Below are 19,667 nucleotides of genomic sequence, written 5' to 3'. Positions count from 1 at the left end.
GGCTGATGCTCTAACCACTGAGCAATGGGCTAGAACTATGTGCTTTTTTTTTTGAGTGAGAGAGAGAGAGAAAGAGAAAGAGAGGGAGAGAAGAAGAGAGAGAGAGAGAGAGAGAGAGAGAGAGAGAGAGAGAGAGAGAGAGAGAGAGCGCAATAACAATGATGGGAGAGAATAATTGATTGGCTGCCTCCTGCACACCCCACACTGGGGATCGAGCCTGAAAGCTGGTCATGTGCCCTGACCAGGAATCAAACCGTGGCTTCCTGGTTCATAGGTCGATGTTCAACCACTGAGCCATACCAACTGGGCATGTGTGCTTTTTTTAAAAAGTAAAATTGTGCTAGATGGTTCTTGTCCAACTTCAGGGAATTTAAGACTATTTATATTTAATTTTTCCATTTTACCTGACCATTATTACCAATAAACAGTCAGCACAGTGTGCTCATAATGAGCATCCTATATGTTGGTGAATTTGGATGCTATGGGAATTACATGATTCAATTCATAAGGTACAGAAATTTTATTTATATATTTTAACAGTTGCAAAGGCTGTGGAACTAACTAGTTAGAAATGGCCAATCAACCAGATTGTCACTTATATTAAGACTAGAGGTCTGGTGCATGAAATTCATACACAGGTGCAATCCCTAGGTCAGGCCAGCAATCAAAGCATGAGCATCTGGCATGGAAGGGCAGGTCCCAGCTGACTTCTGGGTCCTGGGCAGCACCTGAGCCCTTAGGCCCCCACATGACCTCTCCACCTGAGTCACGGCGCCTGAGTCCCCATGAAGATGTGGTGAATGTGGCCAGATGCCACAAACTGGGGTGCAGTGTGGGCCTCTGGGTTACCCAGTGGTGCAGCACACTCTTTCCCAGGTGGCCTCGCAGACCAGCTCCTGCACAAACCCATAGGAAGCCTGACTGGCCCCTGCCGTCCTGGCAGCTACAGCCTGGCTCACCTGGGAGATACCACATGGGTGCAGGGCAGGCTCCTCCCGGGTGCCTGGCACCTGAGTGTGGGGGCTTCCCTGGCGTGTGAGCCTGGCATCCCGGGGGAGGGTAGCAGGGGAAGTGAGAGCAAGCTCAGCGGACAGCCCACATTCTCAGCGCACCTCTGTCCCTGTCACCCCCCACCCCCAGATAGCCCACGAGAGGTCATAGTGCATCACCGCCAATGCCTGCCATGTTCTGTGCCACCCCCTGGTGGTCACCACACGTCGTCACCACAAGTGATCGAACTCCTGGTCGAGAGGACAATTTGCATATTAGTCTTTTATTATAAAGGATAGGATGGTGTGATCTTGCTTATGTGATGCTTCTTTCTATTTGTAGCTAAATATTCAACGCACACAGAAAAAGGCTTTTTCTGACTTCGCTGAAGGGGAAATCCGATTTATCCCCACTTATAAGTATGACTCCAAAACAGACCGATGGGATTCCAGGTAAAGTAGCAAAAGCCTCCTCATGGAATAGGTGAAGGCCTGATTTTATTTCTGCCCCCCATAGTGGTGAAGGGCTAGGAAATTTTTAGGTGATGTCAGAAGCAGATATAAAACACCTAATGGTCCAGTGCTGTTATAGAAGAGTTTTTAATTCATGTGAACTCAAAGATGAGCATATTTTTATTTTTTATTTTTTTTAAATGTATTTTATTGATTTTGTACAGAGAGGAAGGGAGAGAGATAGAGAGTTAGAAACATTGATGAGAAAGAGTCATCGATCAGCTGCCTCTTGCACACCCCCTACTGGGGATATGCCCGCAACCAAGGTACATGCCCTTGACCGGAATCGAACCCAGGTCCTTCAGTCCCCAAGCCGACGCTCTATCCATTGAGCCAAACTGGTTTCGGCATAGATGAGCATATTTTTAAAATGTGTAACTTCTATATCAGGGTTGTTGCAGTCTTATGGACTATCTGCAGTACCTTATTTCTCTCACCCTGGCAGACTTGCTTAGATTTTGACCCTCCTGATCTCAGCCCTGTTTCCTTACCTATTGCCGTTTTTCAAACTGTTTCCTAACTATTTGACTCAAGACACCAGAAAATAAAAACAAAGAGCCATGGAAGTTCTTCCAGCACAGTGGTTCTCAGTCCTGAGCACACTTTAGAATTTCTTGGGGACTTTAAAAAATACTGACTTCTGGGCTCAACATCTGCAGCTGCCAGAGAAAGCTGAGACCCGCTGTCTGGGGGCCCTTTGTTTCCTAATTACCCCTAGTAAAGTGCCATTGCCAATATATTTCTGGTAACTATTTGTCTTCTACCTATTATCTATTGCTTTGTTTCCTAGCTGGCTGAGCCCCTGGACATATTCAGCTTCTTTAGACTCGGGGAGCACTAGGGTGGGGAGGGAGGAGTCTGTGCTCCACAGAAGCTGGTCAGAAAGTGAAAGGTGACACTGGCAGAAGATCTGTACTCTTGGCCTTGTTTCTTCCACTCACCTGACTTGAAATTCAACTGAAGAGCTACTGATAAGAACTTATTTGTGTCACCTTCTGGATCAGGTGTTGCTTATTTTAATAGAATGATGAATGGAATTTTTTCCCACCTTTGGTATTCTATGGGCTCTTACGTATTCAGACTGTCATGCTTAAATGTTAGTTCATTTCTATTACAAACTAGACTTATCCATAAAAATCTAGGTTTCAAGGAGAAATCCAATTACTCATCTCCAGGGAGTAAGCCCAGTCTAGGAATATAGTATTGGATTTTTAAATTTTTATTAGTTGTCTATTTGTTGTGAAGTATCATTGTAGTTTATAGAGCAAAGGAAAAGGACATGTTCTGCATATAATCCTGCCCTTCTGAGGATATTTTAAGCAGGTACCATTATACTTTTCCCCCAGGACAATGTTGTTGAAGGTGTAATCCTAATCTTTAGGAGCACTGTTTATTTATTCATTAGATAAGTGTTCATTGAACACCTACTTTGCAACAGATACCCTACTAGGGACTGGGAATTCAATGGCAAACAAGCAGACACAGTCCCTTCACAGAGTTTGCAATATGGTAGAGATGATAATAGTAGGGGTTGTTAATGAAGAAGTATATAACAAGAGCATGAAATAGGTATTACATTCTTGTGTGGTATGTACTCATTATAATTCCTTTCTTTATTTGCAGTGGAAAATGCCGGGTTCCAGCCTGGTGCGATCGAATTCTCTGGAGAGGAACCAATGTTAATCAGCTTCGTTACCGGAGTCACATGGAACTAAAAACCAGTGACCACAAGCCTGTTAGCGCCCTCTTCCTTATTGGGGTAAAAGCTTGTTTGTGTATTCATTTGATTATGTGTTAAGTATCTATGTTATTACAGCATTTTTTAGACTCAGAACAGATCAATATTTCAGTGAGCAATAAATATTTCCATAACCAAATAGTCATTTGCAGCATTGAGAAGTTAGTACCCTTGACCCTCCTAAATGCTGTCTTTATGGCTCTTACTCTGCAGGCCTTTTAGTGACACAGATGTTTCTCATGCTGCATAATGGTGAGGGAGTATCCTCAGCTTCCTAAAGTCCTTATACATACAGGATGAGTAGCTTTTCTTCAGAAACTAGTGATCCGGTGCACGAAATTCGTGCACATTAAAAGGGGATTAATTAGAGAAAGTAATTTAATATTGCTATTTGTCCTTTCTCTATAATAGAAGTGTCAGGGATGCAAGAAAATTAGTAAAATGTATATGAAAACTGTCCTGTCAGAGTCTGGGACACATCATGGGACCCAGAGTCAAGTCACTGCCCACCCACATGCACCTCAAAATCAGAGAACCAGACCCGGTTGCTCCCCCCCTCCCCCACATTGGGCTAGATCCAGACCTGGCAGTCCCACCCTTGTCAAGCCCTGCCGGGAAGTGGGTATAGTCTCAGGTCCCCTGGCCCAGTGCCAGGACAGGGGTGTGTGGCCTGAGGTCCCCCAGCCCAGACCAGGGCATGGGACATGCCTTGAGGTCCTCCATCAAGCCCCGCCAGGTAGGGGACGTGGCCTGAGATCCCCTGTCAAACCACGCTGTGTGGGGGAATGGCCTCAGGTCCCCTGTCAAGCCCCACTGGATGGGGACGCAGCCTGAGTTCCCCCAACCCATCATGGGGGTGCACTTTGAGGTCTCCCATCAAGCCCCGCTGGGTGGGGTGCACGGCCTGAGATTCCCCTGTCAAGCCCAGCCAGGCGTGGGGGGGGGGGAGGGTGCAGCCTCTGGTCCCCTGGCCCGATGCTGGGGCGCGGGATGCAGTCTGATGTCCCCTGGCCTGGCGCTAGGGCAGGGGGAGCAGCCTGAGGTCCCCTAGCCCAGCACCAGAATGGGAAACACACTTTGAGGTCCCCTGTCAAGCCCTGCCAGGCACAGGGCGTGGCCTCAGGTCCCCTGGCCTGGCACTGGGGCTGGGGTGCGGCCTGAGGTCCCCCAGACTAATGCCAGGGTAGGGGGGGCACAGCCCGAGGTCTTCTGTCAAGCCCCAGAGGGGCGGGGGGAGGAGAGGGTATAGCCTCAGGTTCCTGCTGATTGTTCCTTAAGGGTTCTAATGGAAACCTGGCCTCAACTGTGGGTGCAGCCATCTTTGTGATGGAGGGATGGTCAATTAGTATATTTCCTCTTTATAAGATAGGTAGTAAGAAGTTGAAGCACCAGGAGAGTGGTTCCTGGTGGAGGGATGTTGATAGCAGGAGCAAAAGCACAGACTGGTCAGAAGACAACCAAATTTGTGTGTGTATGTATGTGTGTGTGTGTGTATGTATGTGTGTGTATATATATATATAATATATATATACACACACATACATACACACACATACATATATTTTTAAATATATGTATATTTATATACATTTATATAAATTTATATATACTGTACCTTAAGAAGCATATTATATTTATATATACTGTACCTTAAGAAGCGTATTGTCAGCCCTATAATGACATCTTCCCAACCAGGAACACAGGTTTCACTTTTTTTTTAAACTCCATTGTACCCTGGGCTAGGTAAATGGTCAATTATTTAACTTTTTGTCTCTGTTGTGAGTAAAGCTTTTGTTTTCACATTGTATATTCTAGCTGTGTGTTATTATTATGCAGGTTATATCTTGGGATCCTGTTGATTTATTACAGCTAGTACATTTAGATGATTTCTTGTAGATTTTCCAGACCTTCAGACATGTAATCTGTAAGAATCTGTATAGTGCAGTGCTTGATAGAATGGATTTTATAGCTAGAACTGCTTAGATTCAATTCCCAGCCCAACCACTTTCTGTGTAACCATGGAAAATTTATGTGACATCTCTATGCCTTAATTTTATCCTCTACAAAATGGGGTTAAACTAGTACCTACTTCTGAGGATTAATGAGGTAAGACATGCCAAACTGCATAGGAGGATAATTACTTTCCTCTGAGTATATGTTGATTTGGGGGGTTTCTGAGATAGGTTATCACTAACATGTCTTATCCTACTCCTGAATTAAAGGGGAATGAATTTGAATTTTTTATGTACAAAATTAGGGTTTTTTTTAATCTTAAAACATTCTAAATTTTATTGAGGCAATCATGACTTCACTTTTGTGCATTTTGAAATTTTAAAATAATAATAAATGTTCCTCAAATAGTTAGTGTGTGCCAGAGACTGTGTAAGGCAATTTACACATATCTCATTTACTCCTTCCAGTAATGCTTTGAGTTAAATATTTCTCATTTTTAACAGATGAGCAAATGGAAAACCAATGCATTTAAATAACTTCTTGAAGAACATTCAGCTAGAAGGATTGCTGAAATTCAAATCTGTTAACTCTAACTCCCAAGCCTACTACTATAGGTGTTCTTTCCACTATCCCACAATGCTTCTATAGGTCTAAAGAACTTACTGACTAGATATGCCTTCAGATACTTCTTTTAGCCCACCTAATTTCTAGTTTGTACTTGTTGGCTATCCTGTTTTATTATTTGAATTCTCTTAATCCATTTTTTAAAGGATGTCTTTCCTGAAACACTGTCTTTCTGATTTAATCAATTAAGCTTGGCTTTTTTGTTGGTATTTCTTTTCAGAACCTTGGAGTATTTGTAATACTCCATACATTTTACTCCACAGCTTCCAGCAGGATATTTAAAATTTTTCATGCTTCCTGTATATTTTTATGTCTCTTTAATTAAGGTCTATCTTTCTAGTTTTTACTACTTTTTAAATTACACAGGAATTCGAAAGCTCTTTCTCTTTAAAAATATGTAAGCAAAATTTACGGATAAGGCTGAAGATCTTCAGTTCCTTTTCTATCCCTTTTCCCCCCTTTGACCAAACCCCTTCTCCCCAGCTAAGCCAATTACCCTTATGAATTTATATTTTTTTTAGACCAGTACTATTAAATAGGTCTTTCTGTGTTGATGGAAATATTCTAGATCTATCCTGTCCAGTACAGTAGCTATCAGCTACAGGAAGCTGTTGATCACTTGAAGTGTGGCTAGTGTGACTTAGGGACTGAATTTTCAATTCTGTTCACTTTGAAATAGCTTAAAGGTCCCTATGTGCTGATTATATTGGACAGCACAGTTCTATACCTTTACATATGCTTTTCTGTTTACCCACAGATGTTTGCTCAGCTTTGATGTTTTTATTTTCCATATTTGCTTTATAACCTCTAACTGCCTTCGTACTGAATTTGTGAAGTTTTCTATTCTAAAAAGAGACTTGGATCTCAATAAGTTAAAATGCTGTGTTAATTGTGTTCATTTTTGTCATTGATTTATATGAAGTCTTAATAGTGAAAAAAACAGCTATGTCAGGAAGCTGAAAGTGCTGTGTCAGATAGGAGGATTTTTGATCTTTTGGTCAGGATGACTTGTTTATCTGTTATCATGCTTTTAGTCTAATCTAGGACATTTTGGGTCAGCTGTTTCCTAAAATGGCCATAGGCTCCATTTACTAACATACCTTTATCATTATGAATAATCTGAGTGTTGATATAATGATTCTCGGCATTGTGCATAACAGCAAAGAGAGTTAAACGTTTTAACCATGATTTCTGCTATTCAACACTTTATGATCATTGTTAGAAACAATAATAGGTATGTTTTGATATTCATTTTGTACAGTTCAGGAAATCACTTACAAAATAATCACATTTTCTCCACCCCCAAATAAGCATGGAAAAAGAAATTATTATTTTCAAATAATGTTACTATTATTTCCAAACTTCTAAGCATAGAGGTTTCACTTTTCCAGGAAGTTAATCAATTAACCTTACTTTCATCTTAAAGTGTGTAATTCTCTAATGTTTAGTTTCATTTATGTTTGCTTTAGTTACTTTAAAAATGTTTTTACTGATTTGAGAGAGAGTAGAAGGGAAAGAGAGAGAAACATTGGTTGCCTCCTGCATGCACCCGGAACTGGGATCACACCCACAACCTGAGTATGTACCCTGACAGGGATCCAACTAGTGACCTTTCGGCACATGAGATGACTCTCAAACCAACTGCTTTAGTGATCTTTTAAAAATTGTTTGATTCTTAGAGATATTTGAGAGCCCATAAGACTAAAATAAGGGTCTCAGGCAAAAGTTTTGTATGGAGTGGGATAACAGAGAGTGTTGAGGATGTTGTTAGAACCGTAGTTTATTTTAAATGATTGCTATAATGACCAGTTATAATTGTTAGGTAGTCTCAAAAGATGAACTAGGAGCATGTACGACTGAAAAGAGGTTTGTTTTCTTTCAGGTAAAGGTTGTTGATGAACGGAGGTATCGGAAAGTGTTTGAAGATAGTGTACGCATTATGGACAGAATGGAAAATGATTTCCTTCCTTCCTTAGAAATCAGCAGGAGGGAGGTGAGCAAAAACACAAGCCAGATTCTTCTGCTGCCCGTGGTGGTTAGCACGGGGAAAACCATGCGACTTAGAAAAGGCAGCAGAGCAAAATGATGAAGATAGTATCTGCTGAAGTCAGATTACCTACATTCCAGTCCCAGCCCTGCCATTTAGTAAATTTATGACCACGGCTAGTATCTTACTCCTTTAGAACTACAGTTTACTTTTCTGGATAAAGGGGTAGTTGTGAGGATTACACAAGTTAATACATGTGACATTCTTAAAACAGTGCCTGGTACAAAATAAGCCCTCAGGTTTTAGCTACTCTTGTTTAATATTTTGGATTTGCTGACTAATTCATATCTCAGGAATCCTGACCCAAGGTTAGGTTATCTTGTTAGGATTCCAGGAACAATCAGAGTAGCCTAGAGAAGTAGCAAGGACTGCCTAACTCCTCTGCTGGTTTGAGCGTAGTAATATATGAGAGGGGATAGTGTACATCTGGCTCAGGTAGTGAATATATACGGCAGTCGCATATCTGGTTAATAATGACCTCATTCTTTACTTATATTTTCTATGGAATAATCCAACTGACTGACTTCCCCTACTAGTGATGCATGTTTGTGTCTGTCCTTCCTCAGTTTGTGTTTACCAATGTGAAGTTTCGGCAACTACAAAAGGAGAAGTTTCGTATCACCAACAATGGACAGGTTCCCTGTCATTTTTCTTTCATCCAAAAGCTTAATGACACCCAATACTGCAAGCCATGGCTTCGGGCTGAACCTTTTCAGGGCTACTTGGAGCCAAGTGAGTTTTTCCTATACCATTGTCTCTGCTTGTGATGTACCATGTCCTCATGACTCCCATATCCCCGCCCTTTGTTTAACTTCTTGTTATCTAACCACGTGTCTCTTACCTTCACCGTCAGTATATTGGGATACCTCTTTTGTGTGTCTAGTCTCTGCTTTGTCACTTGATTATTTTTAGAGGATATTCCTTCTGTTATTTCTCATCCCCATTTTGTTTTCCCATTGGAAGTTTCTTTTACCATGTGTCACCTTTCCATTTCAGATGAAACAGTAGACATTTCCCTTGATGTGTATGTCAGCAAAGACTCTGTGACCATCCTGAACTCAGGGGAAGATAAAATTGAAGACATTCTCGTCCTTCACCTGGATGGAGGCAAAGATTACTTTTTGACCATCAGTGGAAATTACCTCCCCAGTTGTTTCGGTACATCCTTAGAGGCTTTGTGCCGAATGAAAAGACCAATCCGCGAAGTTCCTGTTACCAAACTCATAGACTTGGTAAGAACCATCCTAAGATATGAAACTCCTTTAAACTTTTCACAATACTTAAGTGATGTCCTCATTGTCTCTTTGCTTTCTTTCTTTTTTATTGGGGGGAGGAGTAGGGTGGGACTGTGGTAGGCTGTCATGTGATAAATAAAAATGAGACTGTCACTTACTCTAGCACTACTTACATTAGATTAAGCCTAAAAAGAAAAAGGAAAGGGTAATCTATAATAGGCTCTTGTCAAGAATATAATAGGTAATATTAAAATCATTGAATTAGATTAAAGGTTCCCTTCTCAAAGATATGATGCTTGTTTGTTTGTTACCCTTGTCATTCTTGCAAGCCACTTTTGTATAAATTGGCATGTGTATGAGGTACATACAGTAGGTGGGAGAAGCAGTATTATGCTCATTAAACATATGAGAAAACTGAGGCACAGAGACTTTTCCAAAGTGGAATAAGTTAAGACAAATCTATCACACAGATTTTCTGACTCCCAGTCCACTACTCCTCGTTATATCTTATCTAATCTAAGTCAAACTTGGCTGCTTACTGCAGCCCAGGCCTCTATGTGAACCTCAGAATGCCTGCCTCAGAAGCCCTGGGGTGGTTATGCAAGTGCAGGTACCTCCCCCGACCTCTGGCAACAGAATCAGAATCTCAGGGTGTGAGGCCCAGGAATCTGCACATATCAGCATTCCAGAAGATTATAATGTTCACAGAAGTTTGATACATGTTTAATGTGACTCTCTTAAGAAAGGAAAAGTGGAGGATTTCCCCTTCCCTGTCGCTAAGCTGTAATATTCATGCCCTTATGGAGGAAATGCTTATATTATCTTTAGGAGCATACAGTGACTTAATAACAAGTTCATCCTATTAAGTTTTCTTCTAAATGAATGTATTGTTAGATTTGTGTGCAGACCTCTTTAGGCTCTAAAAGTATATCCTTGATCTTTTGCCAAAGAAAAGTAGTTGACGTGACAGCCTGCATTATCACTACCATTAGAATTCACTTTATCCTTTGCCTGGCCAGAGCATGATTGTATCATCTAGCTTGAGGGCTGGGCCAGCAGGCAGACTGCTGGCTTGATGTGTGTGATCTGTTCTGTTGCCATGGAATTGTTTTAGCTATGACTCAGATGGCAGATTAAAGTACTTGAGTCCAGTCCCAGCATTCTTTCTTGGAATTACACATGTTTCCCTAGAGCCCTCATGACTGAGGGTATTACCCCTGTCCAAGAGCAAACCATTTTCTTCAGAAATTCATATCCTGACATTCTGTTATTTTTCAGACTTGTTTTTTCTTTGACCATCATAGTTCTGTCTTTCAAATTTAACATTTAACCTTTTAGAATATATTATAAATGAAGTTGTTTTTCTTTTTCTCATAACCTCTTATCTCTATTCAAATACTATTTCCAGCTTTCTTTGTTTCAACTTTTTTTAATGAAAATGGCAAATGTGCAGAAAAATTGAAAGAACAGTACATCCCTGGCCAAGTGGCTCAGATGATTGACATTTCATCCCGTATACCAAAAGGTTGTGAGTTTGATTCCCAATCAGGGCACATACCTAGGTTGTGGGTTCGACCCCCCAGTCAGGGCATGTATATGAGCAACCAGTAGACATTTCTCTTTCACATCAATGTTTCTTTCTCTTTGTCCCCTTCCTCTGTCTCTAAAATCAATAAAAACATATCCTCAGCTGAGGATTAAAAAAGAAAGAAAGAACAGTACAATGAAAACTCACATGCTTTACATACATGTAGGAGTGGGATGGGCGAAAGTAGATTTATAGATGCAATACAAATAAATCATACAATAATTGTTAAATACTAATACAAGAATAAACTGTCATGTACTCACAATTGTAACCCTACTTTTGCCCACCCTTGTATATAGGGGGTTTTTTTGTGGGTGTGTGTTTTTTTGTTTGTTTGTTTTTTGGTTTTTGGTTTTTCCATTTGAAATTGAGTGATGACATGTCACTTTCACAGTGAATATTTCAGCCTGCTTCTCTTAAGGAATAGGACAACTTGTGTATAGGCACAGTAGTACCGTTATTATGCCTAAGGAAACTAGGCAGTCCATATCTTAGATTTATCCAGTTGTTCCAAAAGGTTTTTTGTTTTTTGTTTTTTAGCTTTCTTAAAGCCAAAATCCAATTTGGTTTCATACAGTATACTTGGTGAGATCTTAAGTCTCTTTTAGAGCAGAACAGTTCTCCCTCTTTTTCTTTAATAGAATTGAATTTTTAAAAGTCCAGAACAGCTGTCTAGTCAAGAATCCACCATTTCCAAAATTTGATTATTTCCTCTTCATAATTTTTTAAACTTATCCCCTTTTTAAAAAGATATGCTTTTATTGATTTCAGAGAGAGGAAGGGAGAGGAAAAGATATAAACATCAATGATGAGAGAAAATCATTGAGTGGCTGCCTCCTGCATGCCCCACACTGGGGATTGAGCCCACAACCCGGGCATATGCCCTGACTGGGAATTGAACCAGTGACCTCTTAGTTCATGGGTTGATGCTCAATCACTGAACCATGCCAGCTGGGCTAAACTTATCCCTTTAAACTCCCTCCTCCCACCTATTTCCTATAAACTGGAATCTAGCTTTACTTTTGGTCAGAGTTGGCAAAAGCATTACAATACCCCCTGTAATTGTCCCATATTAAAATAACTGGAAGGAGCTCAACAAGCATACAATTTAAAATTTTTATTTAAAATATTATCAGGTAATTTAACCATGTTTGACCATGAATAAGAAATAGCCAAAAATTTTAGTGGCGTTAATGGCTCTATAGGAAACCCTTTCCTTCTTTTTGTGCACAAATAATTCAAGGTTTGAAAAAGTAGAACCCTGATCAATTTTTCATTACAAAATTGCTGAGTTCTTATTAAATTGTATGTGTGCAGTTGTCATTTATTCTTTTAAAGCTTTTATTATGTGGAATTTAGGGTTTTGATTTTTTTCACAGCCTGTTGCATTTTCGCATTATTAAATTCCTGTATTTAATTGATGGAAAATTTATCCATATTAGTGTGAGCAGTAAACAAGAAATCTAACAGTGTCTGTACCCCAATTGTATTACCTTTCTCACTCTTGATTTTGCCCTTCTGAAATGCATTGTTCCAAGTCTCAAGATGATATATTTCATATCCCATGAGATGATGCTATTAGTAATGGTATCTGTTGTCATCTTTGTATTAGTATTTAATCTAAGTTTTGAGTGAAACCAGACATAAGTTCAGTGCCTGTGTTGACTCTCCATGTACCATTTCAAAAAGATTCTTGTGCCAAACCCTCTTGGCATGAGTACTTTTATTCTTCATTCCCATCTCAATGACAGTGACTTTGCCCCTCTCGAATAGTTGGGATTAGCCCAAGTGGCAAGCAGGAGAATCTCTTTGTAATTATTTTTTTTCTTTTTCAGAATTAAGATAAGATTTTTATGGTTTATTAAGATTAGCATATAATCACCAGTATTTACTTATTACACATTGGATACAAAATACTATGGAGTGTTTGTGGCAATGGAAGTTTTCTTGTATGTATAGTATGGCTAAATTCTAAATTAAGATAAATAGGGACTTTGGTTAGAGATCATGTAAACATTAACCACCTTTACTGGCTAATGTCCAGTGTGTTTGGGAAGTCAATATTTTGGAATGTCATTTAGAATGAGAGTTATGGAGCTTGTAATTTGTGTTAATAATAGATTCCTTTTCTGAGCTGTTTATTCAAGCCCTTATATGCTATAAAAGCTTATTGATTAACCAGCTAATCTTTGTAAAAATCAATCTCAAAATCAGCCTATTTTGGCTTTAATGAATATTCCATGCATGTAGCATTAACATAACTAGAAATTAGTTCAGCACCTAAGAATAAAGTGGACTAGGAAAGTGTTTGGGGGTGTGTCATAGAAGAGTTTTGAGTAAAGTCCCCAAGTATTTAAGAAACGTGTACTACTAGGTAAGCAGGCTCTTACAGACATAAGGGACATAGTACATTAAGGTTAAAGATGAAAGTGAAATTATAAGATTTCCCTGGGAAGAATGTATATTAAAGATAAGAGTGTGTAGTTAGAGTGGGGACAGGGGAGAGAGAGTCTCAAAAGTCAACAGATGAGTTTATAGAAGAGCCAGAGAACATTTGGAACCAGCAGGAGGCTTTGATAAGTGGTGTGAGCTTGTAAATGGACACATTAGGAGGAACATTCCAGTGTTGCCTGTAGACTAGACTACAAGTTTGTAGTTTGTGTTAACAATAGAAATCTTGTGATTTTTCACTTTTACCGTTAACCTTAATTCACTATCTCCCTTATGTAGAGGAGACCAGATTTGAATGCACCAGATCTGGTTTAAGGTTTGGCTTGTAAATACAGAGATGGGACAAGTTAAGTGGTGGGTAGATAAACTGTACTTGCTAGGGGACATGTCTATTAGGAAAATAATATCAAAAATTTAAAATAATAAGAAAAACAACTCGGTGGTTAATTCATCTCCAGTGGTTTCTCTACTAGGTGTTTCCTTTGTATTACTAATCTAACCACCCATTCCTTATCCTGTTAGGTGTATGATTTGTGTTTCTTCTCTTCAATTTCACAGGAAGCAATCCTTTCTAGAACTTCAATATCATTCAGTTTTCTGATTTTAATTTCTAAATTTGAATCTGCCTCTAAATGACTCTTTTACATTATTTTAGCTGCATTTACTACTGGGAAAATTCTTCTAAGGTTAAATGCTGGGGTAAAGAATGATTTGCTATGTGTGTGCCATTTGTAGTGTGCCAATGTTGCTCCACTGGAGAAATTCTGAACGAGGTTCCCTTTTTAAATGTGGTCAATGGTGTAGCCGTTTGAAGAGAGTGGGCAGTCAGTTGAATTAGCAATAACCATAGGGCTACCTTTCAAGTATGCTGTTTATTAGTGGGGGCTAAGTGGTGCTTCTATTTTCAGACTTAATCCTACTGTTGAAATAACTGTAATTTACACTTTATGCTTGTAGCTAAGAAAGTAAACTCACAATGTAAATCTACTGCCCATCTAATCAAAATCCTTTTGATTGTTCTTTCAGAGATTGCTCTTGTGCATACATTCTTTTTAAAGAAAAATATATGATTTTTTGATTTGTAGGTAAGGTGTTTACTCTCTCCTTCTTGAAACACCTTGATAGCTTTTTGACATTCCCTTTTCCTCTGTATCCTTATTCTTTCATTTCTGCCTCTTCAGGATGTCAGCTTGGTCTTTCTGTAATACAACTTTGGGGCCTGTCACCTCCTTATTTAAAGGTAGTCAATGGCTCCCCCATGCCTGCTGAATTCAGTACAAATTGTTTTATCTGTCACTCAAGGTCCCCCAAAGTCTGACTTCAACACACCTTTTCATATTTATTTCCCACTGTTTTTGTCAACATCTTCCCATGTTCTCCGCAAACCTGCTAAATTTTCCCTAATCTCACCTCATTATTTACCTTCTTTGCACCATTGTTTACTTCTGCCCCCTACACTTGTAATGTCCTCACTCCATTGCTACCTTTTTTTAAAAAAATATATTTTATTGATTTTTTACAGAGAGGAAGAGAGAGGGATAGAGAGCTAGAAATATCGATGAGAGAGAAACATCGACCAGCTGCATCCTGCACACCCCCTACTGGGGATGTGCCCGCAACCAATGTACATGCCCTTGACCAGAATCGAACCTGGGACCTTTCAGTCCGCAGACCAATGCTCTATCCACTGAGCCAAACCGGTTTCGGCTCCATTGCTACCTTTTAACACTCTGTGAATCCTTCAAGGGCTAGTTAGGTCCCATCTCTGTTGTGAAATGTCCCCCAACTTTCCCAGGTGAAAGCTGTTTCTCCTTCCTTTGAATGCTGTTTTATTTGTTTGTTGGTTTTAACCATTTACTGAGAACTCATATTTGTAAATTATAACAATATCAGCCATAAATTCTGGGACTTCTCACCCCAACTCAGTTGTAAAACCAAGAGAGGGACTGTATCTTTCTTCCCTATGGCCTCATTTTCCTCCTCCCCACCCCCCACAGGCATTAGCACAGTGCCTGGTGCTGCTAGTGGTTGCTGCTCAAAGAAAACTGCTTTGAGGGCCTGGTTTGAAGGTTAATATATAACAACTCTGCCTAGTTTTACTCATCATATCATGTGGCATGTATTCATGGGAGAGAAAATTGAGTGTGTCAGATAAGCTAATTCTCTATTACTAAGTAGTCTATACTTGTTTTCATTTTTATTGAATTTTTTGGGGTGACACTGGTTAACAAAATTATATAGGTTTAGGTACACAGTTTTACAGCACATCATCTGTATTGTGTGTTCATCACCACAAGTCAAGTCTCCATCTGTCACCATTTATCCCCCTCCCTTTACTCTCCACTTTCCTTTACCATCCCTCCTCCTAGTAATCATCACACTATTATCCAAGTCTGTGAATATTTTCTTTCTTTTTTTTGCTCAAACCCTCCACACATCCATCCCATACCCCCCTCCTCACACACACACACACACAGCTGTCAGCCTGTACTCTATGAGTCTGTCTCTATTTTGCTTATAATTACTCTACATTTTTTAAAAGTTTCTGCTCCAAAATTGTGTTAAATTAGATGTTTGGCACTCTGAATTAACTTTGAAATTAAAAGGTATTACAACTATCTATATAAAGAGCCAGGGTTGTAAAATCCACAATGAACGGAGGCTCAACCGAACACCAGGCTGTGTGCGCGGGCTGAACTGCTGACCTCTCAGAGAGAGAAAGAGAGAGGCAGGGCTGATCAGAAGCAGCTGCAGCTGCTGGCGAGACCCGGAGAGAGAAGCAGGCTGATCAGACCCTGCTTCTCTCTCCGGGCCTCACCAGCAGCCAAGCCTCTCTCTCTCCCAGAGGTCAACAGTTCAACCTGCTCACCAGCAGCCTGGGACAACTGCTGAACAGCCTCACCTCTTTGATCAGGCCTGGAGATAGGCCCCAAGATGCTGACTGGCATAGAAATCAACCAATCAGAACCAAATTTGGGTGAAGTGTGAGGAACCAATGGCTGCCTATGAGGTGGGGCTTTTGATGCTGACTGGCATAGAAACCGACCAATCAGAACCAAATCTGGATAAACTGTGAAGGCAGAACCTAAGGTGGGGGCTGAGGTGGAATTTTAAGGGCAATAGCTGTTTGGTGTAAAGTGTAAGAAAGTGATTCAGTTTTTTAATGACCAGTTTGGCAGTATAATGCATATGGCTGGTTATCAGTCCAGATAGGGGGATTATGTGTTTTTGTCTGCCAAGAGCATCTCCTCCTGCTGAAAAAGGCTCCCTCCCCCCAATTTAAGCAACCCTATCCTATATAATTTATCTATACTTATAAAAGGGTAATATGGTAATTAGACCGGGTTGACCAGCCATCTTCCAGACATCTGACTTCCTTCTGGACAAAGCCATGGTGGTGGGGGGCCAAGACAGAGGCAGTTAGGTGTGATCAGGCCAGCAGGGAAGGGCAGTTGGGGGCGAGGTCACCCCAGCAGGGGAGGGCAGTTGGGGGCGAGATCAGGCAAATAGAGGAGGGCAGTTAGGGGTGATCAGGCCAGCAGGGGAGAGCAGTTAGAGGCAAGTTCAGGCTGGCAGGGGATGGTAGTTAGGGGCTATCAGGCAGGCAGGGGGCAAAGTAGGGGCGATCAGGCTGGCAGGGGGGCAAGGTAGAGGCAATCAGGCCAGCAGAGAGGTAAGGTAGGGGTGATCAGGCCAGCAGGCAGAGGGGTTAGGGGTGATTAGGCAAGCAGGCAGGCAAGTGGTTAGGAGCCAGTCATCCTGGATTGCGAGAGGGATATCTGACTGCCGGTCATCAGACATCCCCTGAGGGGTCCCAGATTAGAGAAGGTGCAGGCCAGGCTGAGGAACACCCCTCCATCCACAAATAATAAAAGTGTAATATGCTAATTAGACTGGACGGCTGAACGACCTTCAGGACGAAGCCAGGACTGTAAGGGCCAAGGCAGCCCCAGTGGCTGCGAGGGCTGAGGCAGCCACCGAGGTAGCCACTTTGGCTGCAAGGGCCTAGCCCCACACAAATTTTGTGCATCAGGCCTCTAGTAATATTATAAATACTATATACTTTATGAAGCACTGTTACTCTGATTATTTTTATTTCATTTTATATGTGGTATTTAAAAGCCCAGGTAAACCCACAAAAGAATGTTTAATTCATAATATATCTATTAATACTAACAGCCTACCCGCCGTATATTGTAGTCCTTTGCAGGGGAATGCACTCAGCATTACCACTCGAAATGCCAGAGAACATACTCTGTCACTTTCACAGTCCCAGCACATCTCTGGTAGCAACAGGAGATGAGATTTCTCCTTTTACTATTAGACCTTAGATGTGTGATTTATACTCGAGTTGTTTTTTTTTAATTATTATTTATCTGTTTGCTTTTTAACATCTTTTTTTTTTTTTAATCCTCAACTGGGGGTATTTTTCCATTGATTTTTAGAGAGAGTGGGAGAGGGAAAGACAGAAAGAAATATCAATGTGAGAGAAACATCAATTGGTTGCCTCCTGCACTCGCCCTGAAGCCTGCAACTGAGGTACATGCTATTGACCAGAATCGAACCCAGGACCCTTCAGCCCGCAGGCTGATGCTCTATATACTGAGCTAAACTGGCTAGAGCTATACTCGAGTTCTTGGTGGCCCATGGCATGATTGGAAGGATTCCTGTTGGGAGGTGCTGGGCAGGTAGGAGGAGCTTTGAGGGACCCAAGCCTTCTGTTGGCCTACTGTCCCACCACCGCTGGGTTTAAGCTGCTTCTCTGTCCCTATGAGATAAATTTTGTTATCCCTATATTAGAGATGAAGAAACTAAGGATTTACAGAGTTTAGTAACTTGCTTAAGGTGTGTACATCATTAATAAGAGAACAGATTGTGCCCAGGACTAACACCAATGCCTGCACTCTTTCTGCTAACTATGCTGCCTTATAACTAGGGTTTCTCACTGTCTTTAGCCTGCTATGGAGTGGAATATGTTCTCGCCTCTTTTCCTTGCCTCTCTGCCCAGGAAGCAGTCAGATTGTCCTTTTTGAGTTGTCTAAGGGAGCATAGTGGTAATGACTGTGGAGTCAGACCTGAGTTCTAATCGTCTCAAAGCCTCAGTTTCCTCATCTGTAAAGTGGGGATAATACCTACTTTGCACACATGTGCAGAGTAAATGACATTGTGTATGAGCACTTTGCACAGTTCCCACTATATGGCAGAAGCTCCTTAAGTGGTGGTTCTGTAGTTATTGTTGCTGTTATTGGATTGTAATAATAACACAAAAGACAGATGCTTAGAAAGCTTTTTAATTCAGCGCTTCTTCCCTTTACCCTGCTTTTCTTTTTTTCTCTTATATCCTATAGGATAAACACAACAGGGATAAAGATGGGTGTTCTGGCCCGCAAATATCTGAAATAATATTAATTTACATTACAGAGGGACCTCCATATTTGGGGACTCTAAAGTCCTTTGAGGAGGGGAGTGGATATGAGGAGATGGAAAGGAGTGTGTCTATCCAGGGTGAGAGGAATGGCAGTTGAGAGGAGAGAAACTTACCACCTCCTTCTGAATGACCACCATCAGGCTTACAACCAAATTTTTCCATTGAAGTGGCATTAGGGCAGGGAGGGGAGAACCTCTTTTTTTTTTCTGCCAACGGGCATTTAGATATAACATCACTTACAGGTCATATAAAATTATCGGCTTAATTAGGCTGCTATATTTGGTCAAACATTTAATTAACTTACCCCTAATGCCTTGGCAGGATCAGACCAAATGATTTCAAGGAGCTTATATAGGTTGCAGGCCAGACGGTCCCCACCTCTGCATTAGGGTGAAGCAAGAAGCTGCACAGTGCAGCAGCCGGGCCTGCCTCCAGGCAGCCTGGGAGAAGGAAACATCAGGGGCATCCGACCAGGTCAGCTGGCAGCTGCCAAAGGACACAGAAATCTAGAACTGCATATGAATGTTTCTTTAGTGATAGTCTCAGTAAACAGCACAAAAATTCAATATGCATAATAGAGGACTTTGCATATGAGAATTGTTTCATTTTCAATCATGATATTTGGAGAATTGAAAACTGTTTAAAGCTAGTTGAGTTCTAATAATACTGATCTGTTTCTAATTCTGTAAATTAATTCTAACAATTTTCTATCTGTCAATGACTTTCTTTTCCTGCTCTGCTCTCAGGAAGAAGACAGCTTCCTAGAAAAGGTAATGCAATCTATGCGTTTCCCTGTGCTTGATTAACATTTAACTGTGGTCCTTGGAATTTGTCCCTAGGCTTTCCCATTTCAGAGACCTCTGGCTCTGTGAAAATCCCCCAGAGCTGGCTGTTAGTGTGTCTGTGGTACAGGAAAGATACTTACTCTACCAGTGAAGTCATTGAGACCCAGGACATAAAAGCAATAGGACTCAAGGTTCCATACTTGTATTTTTGAAATGAGAAATAACTAAAGAGCTGTTTATACATCTGAATACTCATAAGATAGAGGATGGTACCACTTAGCTGTCCTCCATTTCCAATGATAAGAAAACCAAAAGT

At 40.8% G+C, this 19,667-nt stretch overlaps 1 protein-coding gene across 4 annotated transcripts in view; it reads left to right on the top strand.

Moving 5' to 3' along the window:
- The window catches only part of OCRL (OCRL inositol polyphosphate-5-phosphatase), a 101,023-nt gene that overhangs the window by 23,248 nt on the left and 58,108 nt on the right, over positions 1-19,667 (top strand). For 3 of the 4 annotated variants that reach the window (XM_084870712.1, XM_084870711.1, XM_084870709.1), the window contains exons 11-16: positions 1,333-1,442; positions 3,126-3,261; positions 7,700-7,810; positions 8,431-8,596; positions 8,861-9,096; positions 19,313-19,336. In XM_084870712.1, coding sequence (XP_084726838.1) covers positions 1,333-1,442; positions 3,126-3,261; positions 7,700-7,810; positions 8,431-8,596; positions 8,861-9,096; positions 19,313-19,336 — 783 coding nt within the window. The remainder of the gene's footprint in view (positions 1-1,332; positions 1,443-3,125; positions 3,262-7,699; positions 7,811-8,430; positions 8,597-8,860; positions 9,097-19,312; positions 19,337-19,667) is intronic. The other variant, XM_084870710.1, reaches the window with a different exon arrangement.

Source organism: Pipistrellus hanaki, assembly GCF_964339955.1.
Source record: "Pipistrellus hanaki genome assembly, chromosome: X".
Classification (NCBI taxonomy): Eukaryota; Metazoa; Chordata; class Mammalia; order Chiroptera; family Vespertilionidae; genus Pipistrellus; species Pipistrellus hanaki.
The sequence above is the reverse complement of the archived record's forward strand: the minus strand, read 5'-3'. Positions and strand labels throughout refer to the sequence as shown.